The 23,809-nt window shown below is 34.4% G+C and overlaps 2 protein-coding genes across 3 annotated transcripts; one reads left to right on the forward strand and one right to left on the reverse strand.

Moving 5' to 3' along the window:
- Positions 1–5,692: 5,692 nt before the first annotated feature.
- Positions 5,693–11,668, forward strand: LOC107934915 (OVARIAN TUMOR DOMAIN-containing deubiquitinating enzyme 12). Of its 2 annotated transcripts, none has more exons than XM_016867439.2 (10): positions 5,693–6,035; positions 6,534–6,767; positions 7,228–7,301; positions 8,518–8,572; positions 8,677–8,751; positions 9,549–9,622; positions 9,769–9,817; positions 10,586–10,670; positions 11,260–11,316; positions 11,401–11,668. In XM_016867439.2, exons 2-10 carry the CDS (start codon positions 6,603–6,605, stop codon positions 11,442–11,444), a joined length of 678 nt encoding a protein of 225 aa, XP_016722928.1. In that variant the 5' UTR covers positions 5,693–6,035; positions 6,534–6,602; the 3' UTR covers positions 11,445–11,668. The 2 variants fall into 2 exon arrangements, with proteins under 2 accessions (XP_016722928.1, XP_016722927.1); XM_016867438.2 differs by having other exon boundaries at positions 5,721–6,035; positions 9,769–9,838.
- Positions 11,669–12,560: 892 nt separating this feature from the next.
- Positions 12,561–15,352, reverse strand: LOC107934914 (glyceraldehyde-3-phosphate dehydrogenase A, chloroplastic). The gene is made up of 5 exons (XM_016867437.2): positions 14,887–15,352; positions 14,696–14,809; positions 13,825–14,132; positions 13,462–13,706; positions 12,561–13,188 (listed from the first exon to the last, which is right to left on the reverse strand). Exons 1-5 carry the CDS (start codon positions 14,926–14,928, stop codon positions 12,686–12,688), a joined length of 1,212 nt encoding a protein of 403 aa, XP_016722926.1. The 5' UTR covers positions 14,929–15,352; the 3' UTR covers positions 12,561–12,685.
- Positions 15,353–23,809: the final 8,457 nt, after the last annotated feature.

Genomic DNA, 23,809 nt, shown 5'->3' on the forward strand with positions numbered 1-23,809 from the left:
TTACAAAATGTGCAAAGAACGAAAAATATGAGCAAATAAAGAATTTTTTTTAAGAGTCAAAAGTAATGCGAATGAATAAAAAAACATGATTAGAGATAAAAGCATTGTGAGTGGAAAGAGAAAAAATGGTAAAATATGCTCAAAAAGAAAAATCAAGCTTTTCATTTTCATAGTGCACAAGTACTCACTAAGTTGTTTGTACTAGCTAATATCGAACCATATCTTCCACATTATTGGATAAAAAAGAAACATAAGAGAAAAATAAATAAGGCGGTGAGTTTAATGATTGCATATGGGGGGAGTTGCGAACAATGGCATGTGATATATTGTTTGTAGTGCTTGAACCTTTTTAAACTAGTCTTTTCTTTAAAATCATACCAACCCAAGCCTCAGAATGTTACAAGCCAAAAAGCCCTATGTGACTTTAGCGACTTTGTGTACAAATTAGAAACTGCAAAACTTTTTGTGAAATGAATAAATTGGATTCCTTCGTGTATAGATACATTATATCTGCATATCTCATTTTGATAGAATAATGTAAATAAGTATGCTTTTATAAGATTACCTCTATATTTAGATATTTTGTAACTTCGTGAACTAACTTGATTTGATCCTGAAGTTGTGAATTTGTAATGCATCATTCTTAGATTGTATATTAGAAGAATTAGTTACACACACTATACATACTTGTTAATTGATTGTCACTTTTGTTCATTGTTCAGGGGTCGTCAATGTTGCATGTGTTTTAGGTATTTGCTTGAGGATAAGCAAAGACTTAAATGTGGGGAAGTTTGATCTACTGTAATTTTATACGTCAAATTAGGCTATCCAATTCACTTGAGAAGCTTATTCTTAAACAATTTAAGTGTCTTTTATATGTTTTTTTTAGCTCTAAACATTAATTAATGTTTTTGCTTAGTTTTACACCCTTTTAAGACCCAAATTGGCCAAGCGTGTCATGGGGAACCTAACATTATGATTGAGTTGGTTTAGGGAGACAATAAGGGCTTAAGCTCGAGGAGAACATTACTCAGAATGAGTATCACGAAATTGATGCCATCAAAGTTGTGACATCCCTAAAGGTGTTGAAAAGAATAAATTGAATTTGTAGCACCCATAACCCATTACTATAGCCAAATTAGAGTTACAGAGTATTACCGTATAATTTAGAACATTCTATAACAATAGCATCCAATTCATCAAATTAATTAATAATATTCATAAATAATTTAGAATGAAGCAAGTCATATATTAATAGGACTTAAATTGAGGCTACGAGGCCCTAAAAATAGTTTAGGAGCAATCAGGGATCGGAACAAAACAAGAGATTTGGGAAAAAAATATTTTTTTCAAAATAGGGGTCACACAGTCGTGTGTCCAGGCCGTATGATAGAGCCCAGATCTTGTGGCTCCAGAAATGGTTGTGCGGCCATCCCACACGCCCGTGTATGATCTCACATGCCTGTCTGCATGGGCCGTGTAACTCTTTGACTTAGGTCACACAGTCGTATCGCATCCCGTGTGCCGCCCATGTGAACCTTGCACCTTACACACTAGGGGCATACGCTCATGTGTGACACATGGCCATGCGACAGTCCGTGTCCCAAGCTATGTGTACCCAAAAATGACCAAAATCATGCTCATTTTTCATGCAATTACATAGGTACCTAAACTAATTCATAACACATAATCACAAGACTATAATCACACCTAAAAGCAACCAAAACATACCAATTTCAACCACCTAATACCAAACCAAGGCGTCATACATGAAGTTACAAAATAATGCTCATACCAAAACATTATCATTTCATATCACCTACAAGTCAGAACATACACACCACCTAATCTATCTCAATCTTATCATTCCATACTTAAACATGACACTTACCATTCCCTGGACAAAACACTCAAGCTCAACTTTGAGTTTAACAAGCATACCATATAAGGTTACCGTTCCATAACATCAAACATATCAAAACACCACACATAGCTATTAAACATTACAAACATAATCATTTGCCCTATTACATGCCATATAACCAAAATATTTACAAAATCTACCAAAAGAGTCTTCGGGATAGTGTGATTTTGTGAGTTGATCTGATCTCCCTTCCACAAATGTAATCTACAAGAAAAGAAATAAGACACACGTTAGCTTACGAACGCTTAGTAAATTCGTTGACTAAATGATAATTTTACCGGATTAAACATAACAAAACTATGTATATGATTTAAGAAACTAAGTTCCTATCAATCACAACTCACAACAGGTGAGTATTGCACAATACAATAATTCAAATCATAATCCATTTTACTATTATTTTAGCTTTCCAAAAACAATTATACTTGGATAGTTCACATCATCAAAATGCCATATGATAAAAGATCTTAAACCAAGTCATAGTTTTAACAATATCTCATTTTAGGTAATCGAAAGTGTAACACTCATTCTAGTTAACATTTATAACTTTAACCGACTCACGATGCTACTCACACAAGCTGTAAAGAATCCGCAACACATGTAGGGTCTCAAGCCATCGCTACGGTCTGTATCACCAGTACATGGTACCTGTTAAATGATCACTGGCTCAAAGCCAGCTAAATAAATCACTAACTCGAGGCCTGCTATTTCGGTACACCACGTACTCACTATACTTATTATTAATTATTAAAAGATTCAATGGATAAATACAACATTATATCAAATTCTAATAAAATATGTAATATGTAAGAAATCGTTATAAACATAAAAATAATAGCACGAACTTACCAAGCTGATTTGCTGCAACGACCAAAGTATAAGGACTTCTCAGCTACTTTGTCCTTTCAACGGTTATCAACACGTTCTTGATCTAAAATAATAATTTCATTCGATTAACCAATACCAGCAACAAAACTAATTTATCTTGTGTTAATAAGTTTTTTTTGACATTTTTACAAAATTACCCCCAATATTTTACTTTTATGCAATTTAGTCTCTAAGCTCAAAAATGCAATTTAACCAATTTCATTCAAATCTAAGCTTGTCCGAACATTCAAGAGCCTCCAACGGTGCCCCACCTTAGTAGAATAAAAAATGTGGAGGTGTTTGCATCACCCACGGTAGAAGTGTTTAAATCCCATAAGACGATGGGGAATGGTAATGAGATGAGCTCGCTGGCGGTGTCCCCTGCAATCCCTCCGACGACAATGGCCTATATCATTGGTTGAGTCGGAGTCATTGGGAAAGGAGATGCACCGGGCTATGCATCCTAACCTAGCATAGGACTGGGAAAAGGAAACATATAAGGGTAAGGATATGCAAATGGCATAATCTGAACGGGCTGTGATGTGGGTGTCGTTGGTTGAGGCATTAGGCCTGGTGATTGTGTGGGTGCTGTTGAAGGGCCCTGTGATTGTGTTGGCATTGTTGATGGGCCCGTGCCATCATCTCTTCTTCTTGGATTTAAAGGGCCCTGTCGTTCCCTTTCCACACGGATTTGTCGATGCCTCTACTTTTCTGATAGCAAGTATGGCTTGCCATGGATCCTAAAACATGGCATGTAATCCGAGGTGCACGTTAACTTTGAGACGATGATCGGTTTGCGATCAGGCATATGATCATACTAGTTTTTCCAAATTTCGATATATACCGACCAGAATAACGGTCAATTCGTATTCGTCTGCCGTAAGTTGATTTTGTGCTGGTCATCGAGCACCTTAGGTTCCTCAAGAATCGGTTGTCGAAATCTAAATTGTCGTAACACTCTATCTGTCTGGTGTATCTCGACAATAGAATAGTTGACCAATGGGACCTTAACATGCCAAATATTTGGATTTTGAAAGAAGTTTTCCAGAATTACTGCCCGTATTGCCAGATCCTCGTATAGTGTCCATTGAAACTATATGAACGAGATAAAAATATTAGTTATATACATAATACTAAATACTAAATCCTAAATATGAAATGACTATTTTATGTATATATATTTTATTTAATACTTACTTGCGCTTCCGACTGTTGGTCTAATAGAAGCGGTATATCTTCAAGAGCGGTAGGTATTCCAACATAACTTGCCGAATGGTTCCACCTAAATAAATAAATTTTCAGCATACAATTTTATTTTAAATCTATGGAATAATTGTAAAATCAAATAAAAATTTTACCTTATTATGAGTGGGAATGTATATGGGTGGTTCACTCGATGACGTTAAAATGAAAAACGAAACCGAGCCCATGATTGTAGTAGTGATAAGCAACCTCTAATTTTGGCTTTATTTGGTGGCGTCGCCTTACACATCTCCCGATACAATGTTGCTAACACGGCAGACCCCCAACTAAGTTCGTTAGCTGCTCTAAAATCAACGAGTTTTAGCAGCTACCTCAAATGTACGAGGTTTTCTTACAAGTCTGGCATCAGATAACCTCCAATCATCTCGAGGATGTATGCCCGAGCATATCGTATTCTTTCTAATTCAATCGAATCATTCCCCGGCTCCGGGAATGTGTCTCGTAACTAGCCCATCTCGATCTGACCTCCGTAAATATTATCCTGAATCGCACCCAAATAATCGTAGCATATGGCTCTCCAATTAGCAGATTGAATGGACCCTGTGAGTGCTGCCCCATCCGCCGGCAATCCTAATTGTAACTGGACATCCTCCAAAGTGATTGTACACTTTCCGCATAGAAGATGGAATGTGTGTGTCTCCGGTCTCCACCTTTCTATTAACGCTCTGATGAGTTTCGGGTCTAACTTACACCCCCGGCCTATAGTGGCCCCATGCCAAAAATCCGCTTCCCTTAAGTAATTTTCCATCAACGGTGATGGTGGACCAGACATGTTATGAATATAACATTGTAACACCCGATCTACAAACTGTTATAAAAAATTATAAAATGCAAATTAATTAAAATTATATAAATGAAAAATATATTAAATAATATTAAAAAATTAAAATTAATTAAAATTACATAGATAAAAAAATTTAAATAATATTCAAAATCTAAAATAAACCGTTACCATTTTTATTTGTTCAATGAGATATGTTTATGATCGAGACGAATTAATTCCCAGGCCATTGCTAACACGATCAGATATTTTTGAAATTATGAAAAAATAATACTAATTTAGAAAAAAAAAATTAAAGTAAATAACTAATTATAAAGAGCTTTTCTAAATTTAATGAAAAATTTGAGAGCTTTAAGGAAAAATTTAAAGATTTTTTTTGCTAAATTTGAGAGCTTTATGTGTGAAATAATAGGAGAGGGGTTTTATACTCTCTTTTTTTTTTATAGTTGGAACCCCCAACGGAAAAAAAATTGACTATTAAAATTTAAAAAAAAAAAGAAACCGCTCCCTAGAGAAAGCGTTTTTTGCCACGTCAGCAAAACACTAAAACGTTTTCTCTAAGGAGCGATTTTCTGCTTTTTTTCTCTTAAAAAGCAGCTACGTAAGCGTGTTTTGAAAAAAATGACCTTTTTCGATAAATAATGGTGTAATCTATCTATTTCCGTAAATATGCATGAAAAAGGACTTTTTAGATAATTTAGTCTATTAAATGTGATAAAACAGAAAAAAAAGAAAAGAAATACTCACAGTATAGCGTGGCTGATTTGTAATAAAGTAATAATAATAGAAAAAGTAAAGATCTTTGTGGGACGGAAAAGCCATGGGGGAAAGAAAAAGGAAATTGAAAAAGACACGACACAAGTGACGAGCGAGTTGAGTTGTCTTAATGCGCAGAAACCGCGAAAGCCAACTACTAACTACCAAACACGGAAACCCCAACCTATTAGAGGACTCATTCAGGGTTTTAGAATGGGGAGACAGCCTTTTTCAAATCTAAACAAATAAATATTTTCTCCTCTTCTCTTTCTTCTGCTTACATCCGTGGAAGCCGTCCAGAGAAAGAGAATATATAAATTAAAAAACAAAAAAGAATTCCTCCGTTCCAAGACTCGGAAAGTCTGATCACCATCAAATTCAATCCACCCATCTCTCATCTTTCGCCGCCCACTGCAGACATATCTTCGGTGATTCCTATCATTAGTAAGTTGGGCGTCTTTTCTTCCTTTCACTCCAGATTTTAAGCTTCACGATATATGCCCACTTGTTTCTTAATTGCTATTTACTTTCTCAACATTGGAAGATCCATTACATATTTGATTAGATAGATAGATGATGCCATGTTTCTGTTGATGTCTAATCGAATCGAATATATCTTTCCTTATTAATTATTATTTCCTTTCCCCTTAATTCCTGAATCTTATTGTTGGGTAAATACCAACGAGTTTCCTTAAATAATTTTCATATACGAGCAGATTGTTTAGAAAAATGATTTATTAATTAAATTTTATTAAGAAAAGAATCCAATTACAATTTTGACCAATCACTTGCATGGATGCTTTTTGTGTTTCTTGCTTGTTAATTTTCCCCGCTCATTCCTTCATAATGTCACTATAATGTGATCATAATTGAATGAAAACCGACGATCAAACATATTACGTCTTTACTAACACATGTAAGAATGGTTTTCATTCTGTGAAGCTTCTTTCTCTGGCGGTTTAGCATTCAGCACCTTTTTTAGTTGAGCTCCATTTCGGCTTGTGTTACACTATGAGGAATGGAGCACAGCACGTGGGTGAATGTTCTAGCTCAACCTCTTGGAGCAGTCATCAGGATACTGAGGATGACCAGATGATTGCTGTTGTGTTATCAGAAGAATTTTCCAAGTTAGATGGCGCTGTTGCTAGACGCCTTTCTGGTCTTGCACCAGTTCCTGTATGCAGTCCCACTTTCCCCTTCTTTTTTTCTTTTTTCTTGTTGATTTAATTTATTTCCGTCAACTTTTGAAGTTTCCCTTTTTTTTTTTTCTTTTCCATGGATCTGTCTATCTTACTTTAACTGAATTCATTTTAAATAAATTTCAGTAGGTTTTATTTTGTCCCTTCTCATTCCTCCTTAAATTCAAAGAAAAAGACGTCTTCACAGTTCTCATTTAGCATTCATTACATCTGAGAAACGATGCATTTGATGCTCTCCTGTTTTATCATCATTAATCCGTTCTGCTTCTTCACGGGGCCATTACTGAGATTTTTTTCCCAATGAAGTTTTTATGGCATTGTCAAGTTTGTCTGATCCGCGCAGTTCTTGCTGATTATATTAATTTTGTTGCTGCTACTTTTAATTGATATTTAGTGATTATTATTCTCTTTTAAATGAATAATACTTGAAATTTCAGCATGTCCCACATATAAACTCCTATATTCCCAGCATACATGATGCAAGTTTGGATCACCAACGTCTTCTAGAGAGGTATGTCTTATGCTTAACAGTTCCAAAAGCATGGATTTAAAAGCTTCTTAATATTCTTCTAAGCTTCATTCATTTGCAAGATGTTTAGAAATATCATGGATATACATATCCATGTAGCATTGTTGATAAAAATTGGAAGACACCTTGGTTTGTATACTTTGTATGTATTGATAAATCTGAAGAATTTAACTCATTTAGTGAACTGGTCCTACATTTTAATCATTTATCCATTTAAAAATCAACTATAATACTGCATTTTACCTTCTGCTTTTGCTTTATAGTAGTTTCCTTTTCATATAGTAGTAGTATCAACCAAATGGAATCTAAATGTTTATATGAAAGGAATCCTTTAGATGAGTAAAGAATGTTATATTGAGAAATTACGTCAAAACAACATACTAGTTAAGTCATGTTCTTCAGAGTTGCACTTTAATTTATATGTCTCCACTGCTTTGAAAAATCTTCCTTATTTTATGTACTGAATTTCTTACTCTCTTGATACAATAGCTGGAGATGAATTCACTCTTTTTTTCCATGTAGATGTTACTATGCTAGTTTATCTTAGAGAGAGATCTGATATGTAAGATAAATCTATCCCTGAATTCTTGCATGCTCCTCGCTCAGCAGTCTACCAGCTAGCCTTTTCTCCTTTTCTTTAATATTTGCTTTTATTCACTGAAGCCTGTGAGTTTATCCCTTACAGAGAGCTCAAAATAATATGGTCTATGCTTACCTCAGTGACCTAGGTCTGCAACAAGACATTTGTCTCTTAAATTGACAGTTCGCAAATCTTTGTATTTGTCAGTATGCGTGTCTATGTACAACCATTTCTAAGCATGCACAGCTGTTTGCATGCGACTCATAAATATTTCATATTGATGGAGGAAATATTAAGGTTCAATCAACATCAGAAGTAGGCATAAATGACTCTTCTGTTTGTTGTTTTCTTTAAGCTAGCTTATGCAATATGTTTCTTTGAGTAAGGTTGTAACTACTGCATACTTTTGTTCGTTCTTGGACCTTTAACTTTCAAGCCTCAATGCTTTTTCCTTATGTCTAATGGACATCTTGAAGCTTTACCTCTTCTTTCTTTCTTTTAGAATATGATTGAGAAACTTGTGATTAGGCTCATGTTAGAATGTCTTTGTTTAGAGATTTCTGGACTTCTATATATGTCTTGAATAAAATTATTTAGTAAATCCCTCATTTTTCTCAGGTTTAATGTTTATGGTCTATATGAAGTGAAGGTCTCTGGTGATGGGAACTGTCAGGTACAGTAATACCAAATAATGGTTGTAGTTAATCTATCTCTCTCAGATCCTTTCACCTCATTGTCATAGTCAGGCTTTATAAATCAGGCCTCCTTGCTTTGCAGTTTCGTGCACTTTCAGATCAGATGTACAGGTCCCCTGAGTATCACAAGCATGTTCGGAAAGATATTGTTAAACAGGTACAGTGTCTTTTTGACATGAACAGTGGATTGGATGTAGATATCTTATGTGAAACTAAATAAAAGACCCTTAAATTTATAAGTGTTTAGATGGTGTTTAGTTCAAAATCGAAGATGATATATATACTAGCTTCATAGCCTATTTACCTATAGTCCCAGAAAAAAATAGTATAAAGCCCAGTTTCAACATCTTTTTATCAGTTGAATATATCTCCATTTTGTCTCTTTTAACTGTTCTCTCTGCTAAGAGTACCACTTTTCTTCTTAGTGCTCCCCTGAGTATCTACTTTGGCAGTGGCTGTCTCCTCAAGAATTATGGCAAAATGTTTTTTGCTGCAATTTCTTGCAGCTCCTTCCTCTTGTCTCTGAATCATAGCCATAGTGAAATTTTAACTCTTCTTTAATTTTCTACCATTCAAATTGAAGATATTTAGCACCTTTAACTTTGATTAGTGTCAAACTACCACTATGAACTATTAAAGTTCTGCAAAATTATCTTGGAAGTGATGGCACCTGCCCCAACTCAGTATAAAGACATTTAGCCACTGGCAGCATACAAGCTCTTGTTGCTGACATTCCTTCTTTTCCATATATTAACAATCAATATTATCCCTATTTTTGTATTTTTCTTTTTTGAACTTATATGGTCAATTTAAAGTTCGCTAACTTAATTCTCTGAAAAATAAATTGGAGTTTTAGGTTTGTGAAAGGTATTCCAAAGGCAGGATGAAAAGAAATATTAATTAATTTTAAATGAATACTTATTTTTCTTATTTTTTTCCTTTTCCATATTCCAGCTTAAAGACAACCGTAACTTGTATGAAGGATATGTTCCAATGAAATACAAGCGATATTGCAAGAAAATGGCAAAGTATGTTGCTTCATTAAGGGTCTTTACGCTCTCTGCTTTGACGTGACAAGTGTTACTTGAACTGATACTTCTGTTTTAGAGTTTAGTTTAACTTTATTTTTGGCTCACGGTGAAGGTTTTAAATTCTAATTAACCTTATTGTGTAGATCTGGAGAGTGGGGGGACCATGTTACCTTACAAGCAGCTTCTGATAAGGTTGTCTTCGTAAAAACTATCATAAATTCCTGCCTCTTTTTATCTTACTCTTCTATTAGGTAGTCATCATATTCATGTTTTGTATCATATCATTAAGCTGTCAGTTTCTGTTGCATCTCTCTCATTTATTATCTTTAACCCTCCATGCACAATATAATGGGTTTGGTTCCCATCCATTACGTTTATGTCCATTATTATCCAATACAACTTTAATCACCATTTAAATGGTAATGATTTGTATATTAAAAAGCAATGGATGAAAAAGTATTGGATAGGATCCCAACCCCAATATAATACATTGGAAATCAGCATGCAGGTGGTTTAAATACTATTCCAAATCAGGATGCAGATGGTGTAAATACTATTTCAACTGAAGTATTTTGTTATGTAAATATCTCAGATATCATTGAATGACATTTTTTTTGTGAGTTCTCCTGTGAAACTTCTGTTCATTTGCCTAGTTTCATCTATATTTTATAATTTAGCCTTTAACGTATCTAAACGTTCATATATATATATATTTATGTATGTATATATTAGATGTTGACTTCTTTGTTGGTTTTTATAAATATCTGATAATGATGATATGGTTGTGATAATATTGTTAGAAATGTCTGAAGAGTTTATCCTTTCTTTCTTTTCTTTTTTTTTATAATTTTTCTAAAAAAATTTCCCAATTAAGTATTGTGAATGTGTTCTGAGGTTGCAATATCCCAAGTAAAATGCCTCAATATCAGTGTGTAATATGTGCTATTTGCGTATTTGCAGTTTGCAGCAAAGATATGCCTTTTGACATCATTCAGAGATACTTGCTTTATTGAAATTATGCCACAAAGCCAGCCTCCTAAACATGGTAAGAATGGAAAGTTCTTTTTTTTTTAAATGGGAAAACACTGTTGTCATTCCCTGTAACATTTTTTAAAAATGTATTTATTCATCATCCCTCAATTCACCGTTAGCGGTGTGCGTTTTACATGGGTGCATACTTTAGTGTGCTTGAAGGTCAAGGTCCCAAATCTGCAGCCTACTGCCCGTCTTCCCATTTTCCTAAAAATAATCCTGCTTGCACATGAGTCTTACTTCCCAAATAATTTTTTTTGGTTGTCTCAAGTTGAGAGTGCTCAATAAACTTACTGACTTGTAAGACTGGCTTTTCATTCTTCCATCCTGGCACCTGATGGCATTCCTTGTGCCACAGCTTTTTCTATTTCCTAATCCGTTTAACATAAAGCTTGCCATGGAATCTCTTAAAAAATAAGCATTATTCAGCCAAACTGTTTGGTTTTCAGTTAACTTGAATTTGTTTCTCATATCCTCCCACGTGGACTGCATTTATACTTTAACAAGAAACGTGCTGTACTGATTGCTTAGGTTCAAAAATCTGTTTGATATCCATGAATGCATCCTTACGGTTTTCATCCTTTCTGTCTTAATTAATGCAGAACTGTGGTTGAGTTTCTGGTCTGAGGTACACTACAATTCACTATATGAGATCCAAGGTTAGGGTGAAAACATGATTTTAGGTTGAGCCTATATGGATTTTGGATATTCAAGCACAAAATGTTCTAACGTCTTTGTTCCAGGTGCCCCAATTCAGAAGCCAAAGAAGAAACATTGGTTGTTTTAATGAGCAGAATGTTGGGGAGGCTATAGCTCTCGTGCTGCTGAAAGATTAGTACTGTGTACACTATGCTAAATATTTTATTGACAGATGGTGGTAAGGTTTTGGTGTTTATTACTTTAAAGATGTATGGTGCTTTTGAGATTGAGATGCACCTGGTTACTTTTTTCCTCCTCCCCCCAAACCTCCTTCCCTCTTTTTGAAATATATATATGATTATTCTTCTGTAAGGCAGATTATTATTTTTCTTTTCGCTCTGTAACAAAACAATTTATCAATTACAACCAAACTGTAATACACCAGAAAACAGAATACACCAAACCAGGCCACCACCTACTAGGAAACTACCGCCAACCAGTGAACAAACTCTCACGCCAAGCACTATCCTTTGCAAGTGAATCAGCCAAGGAATTTGCACATGCACATAACTCGGAAGAGGTACAGAAATCTTCAAGGTCTCTATGCAGGTCGGCTACACCAGGAAACGGTCACTTCAGAGTTAGACCCAACAACCAAATGAGCCTTTCCTTTCCAGAAAGTCTGGTCAAAAACCTCCAATGCAGCCTTAATGGCAATGGTTTCACTAACAGCAGGATCCAATGAAGAAGCAGGACCAAAAAATAATGTAAGAACTTGGCCTTTATCATCCCTAAGCACTCCCCCAATCCCTGCAATTCCAGCAGGCCTAACAACAGAAGCATCGTTGTTAAATTTCACACATTTCTGCAGTGAAACCATCCTTACCCGTTCAAAGTTGCAATGTTAAACATGTTTGTCAATGTCTGCCTATTCTTGGTTTACCCTCAAAAAGAGGAAAGGATAAAAAGGATGAAAGGGAACCAGAAAGGCGAGGGAGGGAAAGTTGTATTTGTACACTGGTCGAGAGCTGTGAGAGTTTCACCTCGCATAAAATGATAGGCATATAATTTTATGAGCTAGAGAGACTAAAGCCGATAGAAAAGCATCCATATTCGGAAGATGAAAAGCTTTATTCTTATTATTAGCACTAATCTCAAATAAGGATTAAATTAATTAGGTTTATAGTATATGAATTAAACTGTTTTTTTTTTTATACTCCATGCTTCAACCAAGAAATAGCATATATAACATGGAGGAAGGCCGTAAAAGTGAAAGCAGGATTTTTATTGCATACGGTCCACGTTAAAATTATACATTCTTGATGAAAGCCGAAAAGAAATGAGGTGAGCAAAAATTAACCGTATCACACTGCAGACAAGTATTTCGAATCACTTCCAGTTGTTGGCAACAATGTCAGCCAAGTCTACAACTCTTTGAGAGTAACCCCACTCATTGTCGTACCAAGCAATCACCTTAACCATGTCGTCTCCCATGACCATGGTGAGTGATGCATCAACGGTGGAGGACACATCTGAGCACCTGAAATCAACTGAGACAAGGGGTTCATCGCATACAGAAAGGATACCCTTAAGCTCCTTCTCTGCACTTTCTCTGAAAGCAGCATTCACCTCTTCAGCGAAGGTCTTCTTTGAGACCTGGACAACTAAGTCAACGACCGAGACATTTGGTGTTGGTACACGCAAGGCAATGCCATTTAGTTTGCCTTTGAGAGTAGGGAGTACAAGGGCCACAGCCTTCGCTGCACCAGTTGAAGTCGGAACAATGTTGAGAGCTGCAGCTCTAGCACGCCTGAGGTCGCGGTGGCTAGCATCAAGTAATCGTTGGTCACCAGTATATGAATGAGTTGTAGTCATTGTGCCCTTGATTATACCTGCCATATATTATGTTAGTTCTGTATTATCGCATGCCTTCATGTTCTGTTCGTAACTATTAAACTGTCAGAAGGTTGCCTAGACTTGGAATCTTTGACTAGGCACTAGGTGTATAACTAGAAAAGCGCCATTCTTCTAAATAGGCATATCAGTACTATATCTACTTAACATACGTACCACTTGATTCGAACCATTTTAAGAAGTGCGAATTAAAAAACCGAGGCAAACTAAGAAATTTGTAGGCACGGGGACAATCTGGTCAAAGGAGTTACCAAATTTCTGGTCCAGAACCTTGACAAAGGGAGCAAGGCAATTGGTGGTGCAAGAAGCATTACTGATTATGGGCTCATCTGGGTTGTATATGTCAGCATTAACTCCGACAACATAGGTCGGGATGTCACCCTTTCCTGGGGCAGTTATGAGCACTTTCTTCGCTCCTGCTTGGACGTGCTTTCCTGCACCATCTCTATCGACGAACACACCAGTTCCTTCGATCACCAGGTCTATCCCTAAGTCTCTGCATCAACATTGTCATTTTGAATGATAACCAACAATTGTTTAGGAATTGTTAATTTATATGAAAATCTGAGGCATTTTATTGTGGAACTAGAGATATGAGAAACATAAATTCTTACTTCCATGGGAGGTTGACGGGGTTGCGGTCAGAAACGACCTTGATGACCTTGCCATCGACAGATATGGCGTTATCACCAACAGGCTTAACATCGGCTTCAAATATCCCAAGGGTAGAGTCATACTTGAGAAGGTGAGAAGCCTGCTTAACACCACCAGTGTCATTGATTGCAATGACATCAAGTGGGGAGTCCTTACGGCCATGCCAGCATCTTAAGAAGTTCCTGCCAATCCTACCAAACCCATTAATAGCGACCTTTAGCTTTGCCTCTACTACGCCTTTCCGGTATCCACCATTATTGATTCCCAACTACAAACAAGATGCACATAAGTAAAAGGAACAAGGTAGTTCCAATTGTATTTTGAAACTTAACCAGAAGTTAAGGATATATATATCTAAATGAATGAATGATAGATTCAGTATATTTTTACATCTGCGAACCAAAATTGCAAGGCACGTCATTCATAAACAAGATAAGATTTAAATGCTCTTCAAGAAACCGTGTAGTGTAACACGTATAAAGAGACAATTGAAGATATTTTCAGTTCAGTTGTCCCTTTCGCTACTTGCAAGTCTGCTGAGGTATTTATGGTCAAAGGACAGCCGTGAGCTTTGGCATTATATTATATTATTAAGATGATTTCCGGTTCTTTACAACTATCACTAGTTATAAAAAAACAACGCAAATGCTATAGGAAATACATAGATATTGATCATTATATTGCGTGCGTGTGTGGCATCGTCAACTCTGCATTCTGCAGTAGAGAAAAAAAGTTCTCTCTTCAGAGTTAAGGTAACAATATGACGGTGGGTGGAGCCTAGGATGGAGATGCTGAGATAAAGCTGATAGATAGAGCTAGCGTCAAACTCACAGCAGATGTCTGGAAAGCAATGACTGATTGAAAGTCATCCGAGGTTTTCCTGGCAAAGGTAAGGCTAGCTGAGTTGCGCAGACCTGAGAATTCCGCAAAACCCTTTGCATTTGCCTGGAAGAAAAAGAAACGTTGATTTGATCAGTAAAAGGGATACGCAGCACTAGTTAATAAGACGAGCGGCAATGAACCTGAAGGGTTGGTTTGGCTACAGAAACAGTAACCGACACCATTATGATCGTAGAGGAAGCTGCTTAAGAAGTGGTGCGTAGCAAAGGCACACAGGTTTTAGTTTTGATTAAGTACAAGTGCATAAGTGAGCGGTAAGTAATTGGTGGATGACTGAAACGAGAGGGTAAGATTACGGATAGCCTCTCCTTCAATGTATGGATGTGGTTTGACGTTTGGGCTTTCTTTTTCATAATTTCTTAGATATATTTTTCAACGTGTGGACTCTGTGGGCCTTTATGGAATATTGATCCCTGTGGCTATAAATCTATTTTAAACGCTCGTGAATTCTGTCCCCAGAGCAGAAAGGACTCGAGTTTTTATACAGCACTGCCGGAAGGTTCTCATATTTTGGCTTAGTCATGATAAGGATTAAATGCTTACTCTAAGCTTAAACATTTCACTACAGCATTTTCCATCTTGAGTGTAAAAGTGGCTGATTAAAGATTACTTTTTCTTACTTATTCAAATAAAAACTTTTGCAATTCAAAGTGGTCACCAAAATTTTATGGACCAATTCAGATAAGGGCTTTTGTTGGTCGTACATCTGCTCGCAAAATTCCTTAGTCTAAGAAAGTTTGGTCTTTCATCAACCATCATGAAAGATTTGGCCCTCACTCATTTAAGAGTTTAAAATCTTTAAGCCAAAATTGAGCATTTAGTTTACTTTAAATCCTAAACTCTAAATTTTAAGCCCTAAATCTAAAATCCTAAACATGATTTTATTTAAAATGTTTTTGCAATCATTTGCCTATTTATTGTTTACAAAATTTTGTTGATAGATCAAGCTTGGAGATGGATCTTATAGAAAGGTGAAATGAGTTAGAATATTATCAAGTTCTAGCAAAACAAATGTGATGTTGGGAGCTTAAGTCAATACAATGGCTTTATTTAATAAAGTAAGAGCTTAAAGTCACAAGAACTAGAGTAAAATGGAGATTGTAACACCCCTAACCTGTTTCCGTCGTCAGATTAGGGTTACGAAGCATTACCGTACAAACGGACCATTAAAATGTACATTTCATACATTATCATAAACATGTTATAAAACAATCATTCACATACATATCATCCCTAAATTGAGCCCTCGAGGCCTTAGAAACACCTTAGAAACAATTCAGAACCAAATTGAAATCGTTTGGAAAGTTTATGAAAAAGTTATATAGGGTCACACAGCCGTATAGTTAGGCCATGTGCCTCACACGGTTGAGACATACGCCCGTGTCTCAGGCCGTGTAACCTTTGAACTAGGGACACACGGCCGTGTCCCAGCCCGTGTCCTTACCCGTGTAACTCTCTAGGTAAGGTCACACACTTGTTTGTCAGACTGTGTAACTCTCGAAATTGCCTCACACTCCCGTGTGTCAGGCCATGTAACTGACTTACTTGCATGCAAAGGAACTTACAAGTGACACACAGCTATGTCGTCAGGCCGTGTGTCACACATGGTTAAGTCACACGCACGTGTCTTAGGTCATGTGGACATAAATTTGCCCAAAATCAAGCCATTTCCAACACCAACTCAAGCATAAACCTTAGGGCCTTTTGTGCACAAAATCAAGGCATCAAAACCCTATCAAAACATACAGATAATGACTAATTCAAGAGTCCTAAAATTAACTAACCAATATTCCATTCAATGCACCTAAAATGCAAACATCAAAACTTACCTAAACATGCATATTAGGTCACATTTCCATCATTAATTATAATTCAACTTCTATCAAATCATGCCACAAACATGGCCATTAACATATCACTACAAATATACCATTTAAGCCATTCCACTCATGCATCACAAGTTCCCAAAAATGACACAACCAACAAGGTATCAAATGGTACCAACCAAGAGAACTTGCACAAGTTATACATACCAATTCATCCATTAAACATTCAACTAAACACTCTTACAAGATCACCTATACATGCCATTATGACATTGGCCAAAACATTTAAAAACTACCAATATTTATGTTGGATAGTGTGATAGATCTCCGACGAGCTTCCAAACTAATCGAGCTTTCGATAATCTATAAAACATAGGAAAGAAACTACATAAACACATAATGTTTAGTAAGTTCGTAGAAAATGAAACATAACTTACCATTTCATTTACATAACAATAAGTATAAGCGTAATGTATCTCAAGCCACAAGCCTAAACATCATCATGAATACACAAGTTAGTGCATTTATACATAACTCATTTGGATTATTCACATGATAAGTCATTTCCATATGCAAGTACATCATTTGAATCATTCATCCTTTCTATGAACATATGCATAACACCATTAGGAAACTTACCATTTCAATCCATTTTCTTGCCCGTTGAACCAACTAGAATATCATTGGATACTCGGGAAAGCTCATATGAAGTTTGCTTAAACATATAACCGTAACCTTTCCTTTACATTATTGCTCACGCGAGCTATGGGTCAGAATGTAAGCTACATGATGCTGCTCACACGAGCTTTGGAGTATCCGCAACAAATGTAGGACCTCATCCATCGGTAGAACATTTAAGACCAGCACCCGAAACATGAAATCCCTAATGACATGTCATTTGTATCCTACGAATTCCTAAGGTTCAACCGGGACTCCATAACCATCGTGGCATTGATTTATTTATATATCAATCAATTCACATGATAAATAACATAATAACATACTACTTGGAATGGCATTTAAATTATAACTATTCATACGAACTTACCTTGATAATTAGGGCGTAAAAACAAAGTCAAACTAATCCGAGGCTTTAGCTTTTCCCTGATCTAAATCCGTATGTGGTCTATCTTAATTTAAATAAACAAATTCAATCTATTTAATATCTCTAGTATTCAATTTAGTCCACATTTCATATTTATACAAAATTACTATTTTTCCCATAACATTTTAACTTTTTACAATTTAGTCCTTAAGCTCATAAATTGAAATTTAAGCATTTTAATCATCCTTTCAAACTAATTGATTTCTCTAGAAACTTAAACCTATCCATACAAATCATCATTTCATAAATTTAACATGACTTTTACTATTTTTTACAAACAAGTCTCTAAATGCAATTTTCATCAAAAATCACTTTACAAAACTTGTTTATTTATCAACAAAGACTCATAATCTATCATTAAACATTAATCATAAAAAAATTCATGGCATAATCCTCAATCTTTAACAATTTTACAAATTGATCCCCGGGCTAGCTAGATTAAGCTAAAACGACCTCAAAAAAATAGAAATCATTAAAAACGGGACTCAAAAACACTTACATACAAGAGAGAAAGCTAACTAAATGCTTAAACCCTAAAATGGCTTATTTTCCTTTAATCTTTGGTTGAAACAAAGCTTGAAGAAGATCAGTGCTATTTGGTTTTATTTAATTTAAACTTTAATTACGCATTTACAATTTTAACCTTTAAAACTTTAATAATTTAAATAAAACCTTGCCATGTGTAATAGCCCGTTTTTCAGTGGTGACAAAAACAGTGGTTTCGAGGCCACCAAATTCGACGAGTAAGTTCGTAAATATTATCATTTAATATCTACGACTCAAATGTGAAATTTTAAAAAGGTTTTTGATTTGATAATTTATGTTATTTAAGCAATTTATTAAGTTCGAGTGGTAAGACCCTAAGGTCAAGTGGTTTTAAAAAATGAGGTATCGGGATCTCGTTTCTATAAATTGAGCCATAAATATTTTTACAAATTTTTACGGAGTGTCATTAAGGTGATATTAAAGTTTCGTTAAAAAATTCTAACGTTTCGATAGTTAGTTAATTAAAAAGAACAAAATCGTAAAAGATGTAAAATTTGATCACTATTTGACTTGAGTGATTAAATGGTTAATTGAATAAAGGAAAAGGGACTTAAATGGTAATTAGACCATTCAAGGTGTTATTGGAAAATAATGGACATGAATTTGATGTTTTATTTAATTATTAACTAAGGTTAATATGGTAATTTAATAATTATATTAAATTAAAATAAAACAAAAGGTTAATTTGTTATCATCTTTTCAGTTTTCTTCTTCATCAAACGAACATCCATGGATTTTGAGATAAAGCTTTTGGCCATGGATAATTTACTTGCATGGTATGTCATTTTGGCTCCAATTTTAATAAATTTATGTTTTTAAGATCGTTGCAACTAGGTCCAGCTAGCCCGTACCTTCGATTTTGAAACTGTTAAAGATTTTGAATGTTTTTATTGTTAAACCTTGTGATTTTGGATGCTAAATGATGAATCTGAAATATTATTTTTTATTTAAAAGTATTTTATTAAGTGATTTTTGATGAATTTTCTGATTAGGGCTAAATTGTTAAAATATTATTAAAATAGTAAAAGTACAAGGATTTGATGTGAAATTATTGCAATAATGGGCTTTATTGGATGACATAAGTATTCTGCTAGGCTCAATTTTGGGTAAAAATGGTTAATTTGCATGTTTTAGGCTCAGGGTCTAAATTGAATAAAAGTAAAACTTTAGGGGTAATTTTGTAACAATTTCAAAAATGAATAAATTGAATAAAATACATTATTTTACTGTCGAAATTAATAGATTGAATAAAATAAATTACTACCGAGCCCCATTTGAACCTTAGGAATTCATAGGATACAAATGACATGTTATTAGGGTTCACATGATTCGGGTGATGGTCTTGATCGTCCTACCAATGGCTGAGGTCCGGTATGTTTTACGGATACTCCATAACTCGTGTGAGCAACATCGTGTAGCTACGTTCCGACCCACAACTCGTGTGAGTAGACCCATTTTCACAGCTCGTGTTAGCATACTTATTCATAGCTCATGTAAGCATATATGTACAGGAATTGACAAATTACAATTATATGAGTTAGCACACTTTGTGTGAGCTATCCCGGGTATCCAACGGTATTCTAAATGGTTCAACGAGCATGATTTGAAAAAGAAATGGTAAGAGTTCAATACAAACTAAGACATGTACATGTATGAAAGACTTTAAAATGATGAGTCACATGAAAAATATGTTATGTTGAGATGGATGATAAATCTAATTGAATCATGCTCAAGTAAAGTGGTTATCCATGTCAAATTCATATGAATCATGTTTAGATGAACTAACATTTGCTGTTGACGTGCTTAAGCTTATGCCAAGCTTGTGGATATGATTGATGTTTATGGTTTTGTTTGTATTATCATGTTTAAATTGTTTATGCTTTGAATAAATATATCTATGTCATGGATTAATACACTGAATTGAGAACTAATAATGTTGTTGAGGCTTATGATAAGCATTGGGAATAGAAAGGAAAGTAAGTAAATTGAAAGATGTATAATCTTATAGAAAGGTTGATGGTTATACATTACGACCCATAAAATCCTTTCATGTTATGAATCATAAATATAAGTGACATTAATGAATTTACTCACTTACGAGTTCGTAATTATGGTTTGGTAAATCTTGAGGCATTGATATAGGTTTATGTTTAACCTATAATGTTCATTATTGAAATGTAATATTATACTTGTGGTTTATATGAGCTTACTAAGCATTCATTGCTTATGGGGTTTTCTTTCTCTTACTTTTTAGATTATCGGAAGCTTGATCGGGTTAGAAGCTAGTCAGAGATCCATCACACTATCCATCGATTTTATCGATAGATTTTATGCTTTGGTCGTGGTTATAATGGAATGTATATGTGAACTATGTCTAATGTTTAATCGATGAGTTTGGTATATATATGTCATTTTGGTTGATGATTATGGTATGAAATGTTACCTTGGATTTGAGGTACTTAAGGTACTATTGATATCTTGTTGGTTGTGGTTAATATGGTCAAATTGGTGTATGTTTTGAAGTGACCAAAATTAGTATGTGTTAATGTATCTTTAAATAGCCAAAGTGGTATGGTTATTATGTATCAATTATGTTATGTTTTGGCATGAAAACAAGTTAAGTGATAATTGTTTAAATATGCACATATATAGGTGTTTTGGTTGATATTATAACCATTATGTTTTGGCTTGTAATTATGGTATTTTGAGTGATTGAAATGGTTGTTAGGTTGATATATGCTTGTGGACTTATAATGGTTGATATCATGGCTTATGGTGCTTGATTGATGAAAGATGGAATGGTAGTTAAAAATGTATGTTATGAGTTGTCATTTGATATGCTTGAATGCCGTTATTTGGTATAGGTAATGTAGTTGACATTTATGGCTATTTGTGCTAATGCTTGTTAATGAACATTGAATGGAAAAATTGGTATAATGAGTGTGACTATAATATGTGAACATGGAGATAAATGTTGGCATGAAATTGATTACAAGTTAGTTGTTTTGTACCTAAATTTCGCATATATAAATTACATGTTAGTTGTTGTGATTGAGGTGCCTTTGGGCATATTGGTTATATGAATATATGTCTTATTAATTTAGCTTGGCTATGCATGTTTTAAGTGCAACTTGAAGGCTTTTTTATATGTGGAAAATTGATTGTAGGTAGCTATGTGCATGAATGGGTGAGAAAAATGGCTTGAAAATGGCCTATTTTTCGTCTACACGGCCAGAGACATGGGCGTGTGTCTCAGCCGTGTGTGACACACGGCCGTGTGTCCCCTGTAGCTTACTAAGGGTTGCAAGTCAGGCAGTTACACCGCCTAGTACATGGCTTGGCCACACAGCCGTGTGACCCCTACAGTTTGAAAATTTTCATCTTTCCTCAAAAAATTCTATATGTTCCCAATTTAGTCCTGATTTGTTTCTAATGTGTTTTTAGAGCATCGAGGCTCATATATGGGACAATATGTAACAACCCAAATTTCAGTGAAATCAAAATAGTGGTTTCGAGATCACAAATCCGAGTTCGAAAAAAATTATTTAAATTTCATAAAATGATAGGTAATAAGGTGGGAATATTGCATGAAAACTTTTATAGGAAAATTTTTATCAATTATGTGTTTAATTTTAAAAAGGACCAAATTGAATAAAATGTCAAGGTTGATTCTAGTAGCTATATGGACCAAATAGCTATGGAATTCAAAATGTGAGGTCCTTATATGGAAATTGACGATTGATGAAAAACATATAGATATTTTTGGTGAATTATCCATGAAAAAATTGAAAAAGGTTAAGGACTAAATTGGAAATTGAAATAATTAAAAGATGATAAATGATTAAATAGAAATAAAAACCTTATTTTATATCATCTTCTCCATAAAATACATGGAAACCCTAGGAGAGAGAAAATAAACTTTTCAAGCTTGAATTAGTAAGTTTTATGTCCCGTTTTTAGTAATTTTCATATTTTTGAAATTGGGAAAGCTTAATTTCTCTATTTGAGGGATTAATTTGAAAAGAAATCGAAGTTTAGAAAATTTCCCATGGATGAATATGTTTTAAATTGAAATTTTATGATAGAAATTGAAAGGTTTTTGATAGATAAACAACTTTTACAAAGTAATTTTTAATGGAAACATGTTTAAGGACTAAAATGAAAAGTGATGAAATTCATGGAAAAATTCTGAAATTTATGAAACACATGTGCTGTAAAAGTTATATTAGAATTTTGATGAGGCTTGGAATAAGGAGTAGATTGCATGAATTTCAATTTCCAAGCCTAGGAACGAAATTAGAAATAATTAAAAGATTAGGGGCAAAATAATACATTTGCCTAGAGTGTGAAATGGACTCAATTGAATGTGGAATTGGTGATTAAATTTATTTATATAGATCCAGAAGTGTCAAACAAAGAAAAAGATCGAGGAAAAGAGAAAGTCTCGGATTAGTGATACGAACAATTGTTAAGGTAAGTTCATATAACTTAATTAGTATGAAAATATATTGATTTGATTATTGATTTGTGAGAATTATGATATGTAAATGACATGTATATGTAGCATGAAAATGTTGAAATGTGATATATATATAGTTGATGAAAAGGTACAAAAATCCGTTTGAATATTGATTTCCGATTGGACAGGTGATTACTGTTGTAAATGAGGTCCTGCATGTGTTGCAGTAAAGGTTATTCCGAAAGGGTAATTTTTTTATCTCATTATGAAAAGGAATTTAACCCGAAAGGGTGATACTTGAAAAGGATACATGTACCTAAATGGTACACTTGAAAAGGAAATGTACACTTTGTGTGTACACTTGAAAAGGAAATGTACATTTTATGTATACTATTTGAAAAGGAATGTGCACCTCAAGTGTACAATTGGAAAAGGGAAATATCCATCGGAAATTCAATAGTTCAACGGAGATGGTATAATAAGTGACATAAGAAGAAATGGCATAGTGAGCTCATCTATGCATTTTGGTAGTTTTGTGACTAACTTATTTGATTGAATGGTTGTGTTTAGGCAATATTTGCTAAATTGGCAAGTTGATGGATATTTTGTTTTATGTATGATTTATTTGTTAAGCTTGATTGGTAAGTGTAATTTTAGTTATATGAACTTACTAAGCATATAGTGCTTACTAGGTTTATTTTCCCTATTTTATAGTGCTCAAAGCTCGTGAAGGTTGGAATCTAGTCGGAGAGATCATCATACTATCCTCACTTTGATTTTGGTATAAATGATGAACTTATTTTCATATAATGGCATGTATAGGCTAATGAGACCAAATGATGAATTAGTATGTTGGTTGTAATCTAGCTATTTGAAATGGCTAGCAATGTATATTTTGAGATGATATGATATGATATGATATGATAAGTATGTTATATGAAATAATGCATCAAATTGGAACATGGAAATTGTAACGGCCCAAATTTCAGTGATATCGGAATAGTGATTTGAGATCACTAAATCCGACATGTGAGTTTAGATATTAGTAAAGTAAATGCTAAGTGTGGTTTTAGAAATAATTTTGAATTAGTGAAATTTTGAATTAAAGG

Source organism: Gossypium hirsutum, chromosome A07 (genome assembly GCF_007990345.1).
Source record: "Gossypium hirsutum isolate 1008001.06 chromosome A07, Gossypium_hirsutum_v2.1, whole genome shotgun sequence".
NCBI classification, from domain to species: domain Eukaryota; kingdom Viridiplantae; phylum Streptophyta; class Magnoliopsida; order Malvales; family Malvaceae; genus Gossypium; species Gossypium hirsutum.

Excerpts from the sequence above, each read along its gene's own strand:
- LOC107934915 (XM_016867438.2), top strand. The coding sequence starts at position 6,603 with ATGAGGAATGGAGCACAGCACGTGGGTGAATGTTCTAGCTCAACCTCT. Across the intron at positions 9,623-9,768 it reads TATTGCAAGAAAATGGCAAA|ATCTGGAGAGTGGGGGGACC; the intron begins GTATGTTGCTTC and ends CTTATTGTGTAG. Across the intron at positions 11,317-11,400 it reads TTCACTATATGAGATCCAAG|GTGCCCCAATTCAGAAGCCA; the intron begins GTTAGGGTGAAA and ends TCTTTGTTCCAG.
- LOC107934914 (XM_016867437.2), bottom strand. The coding sequence starts at position 14,928 with ATGGTGTCGGTTACTGTTTCTGTAGCCAAACCAACCCTTCAG. Across the intron at positions 13,707-13,824 it reads CCCGTCAACCTCCCATGGAA|AGACTTAGGGATAGACCTGG; the intron begins GTAAGAATTTAT and ends ATGTTGATGCAG. Across the intron at positions 13,189-13,461 it reads GGTTCTGGACCAGAAATTTG|GTATAATCAAGGGCACAATG; the intron begins GTAACTCCTTTG and ends AATATATGGCAG.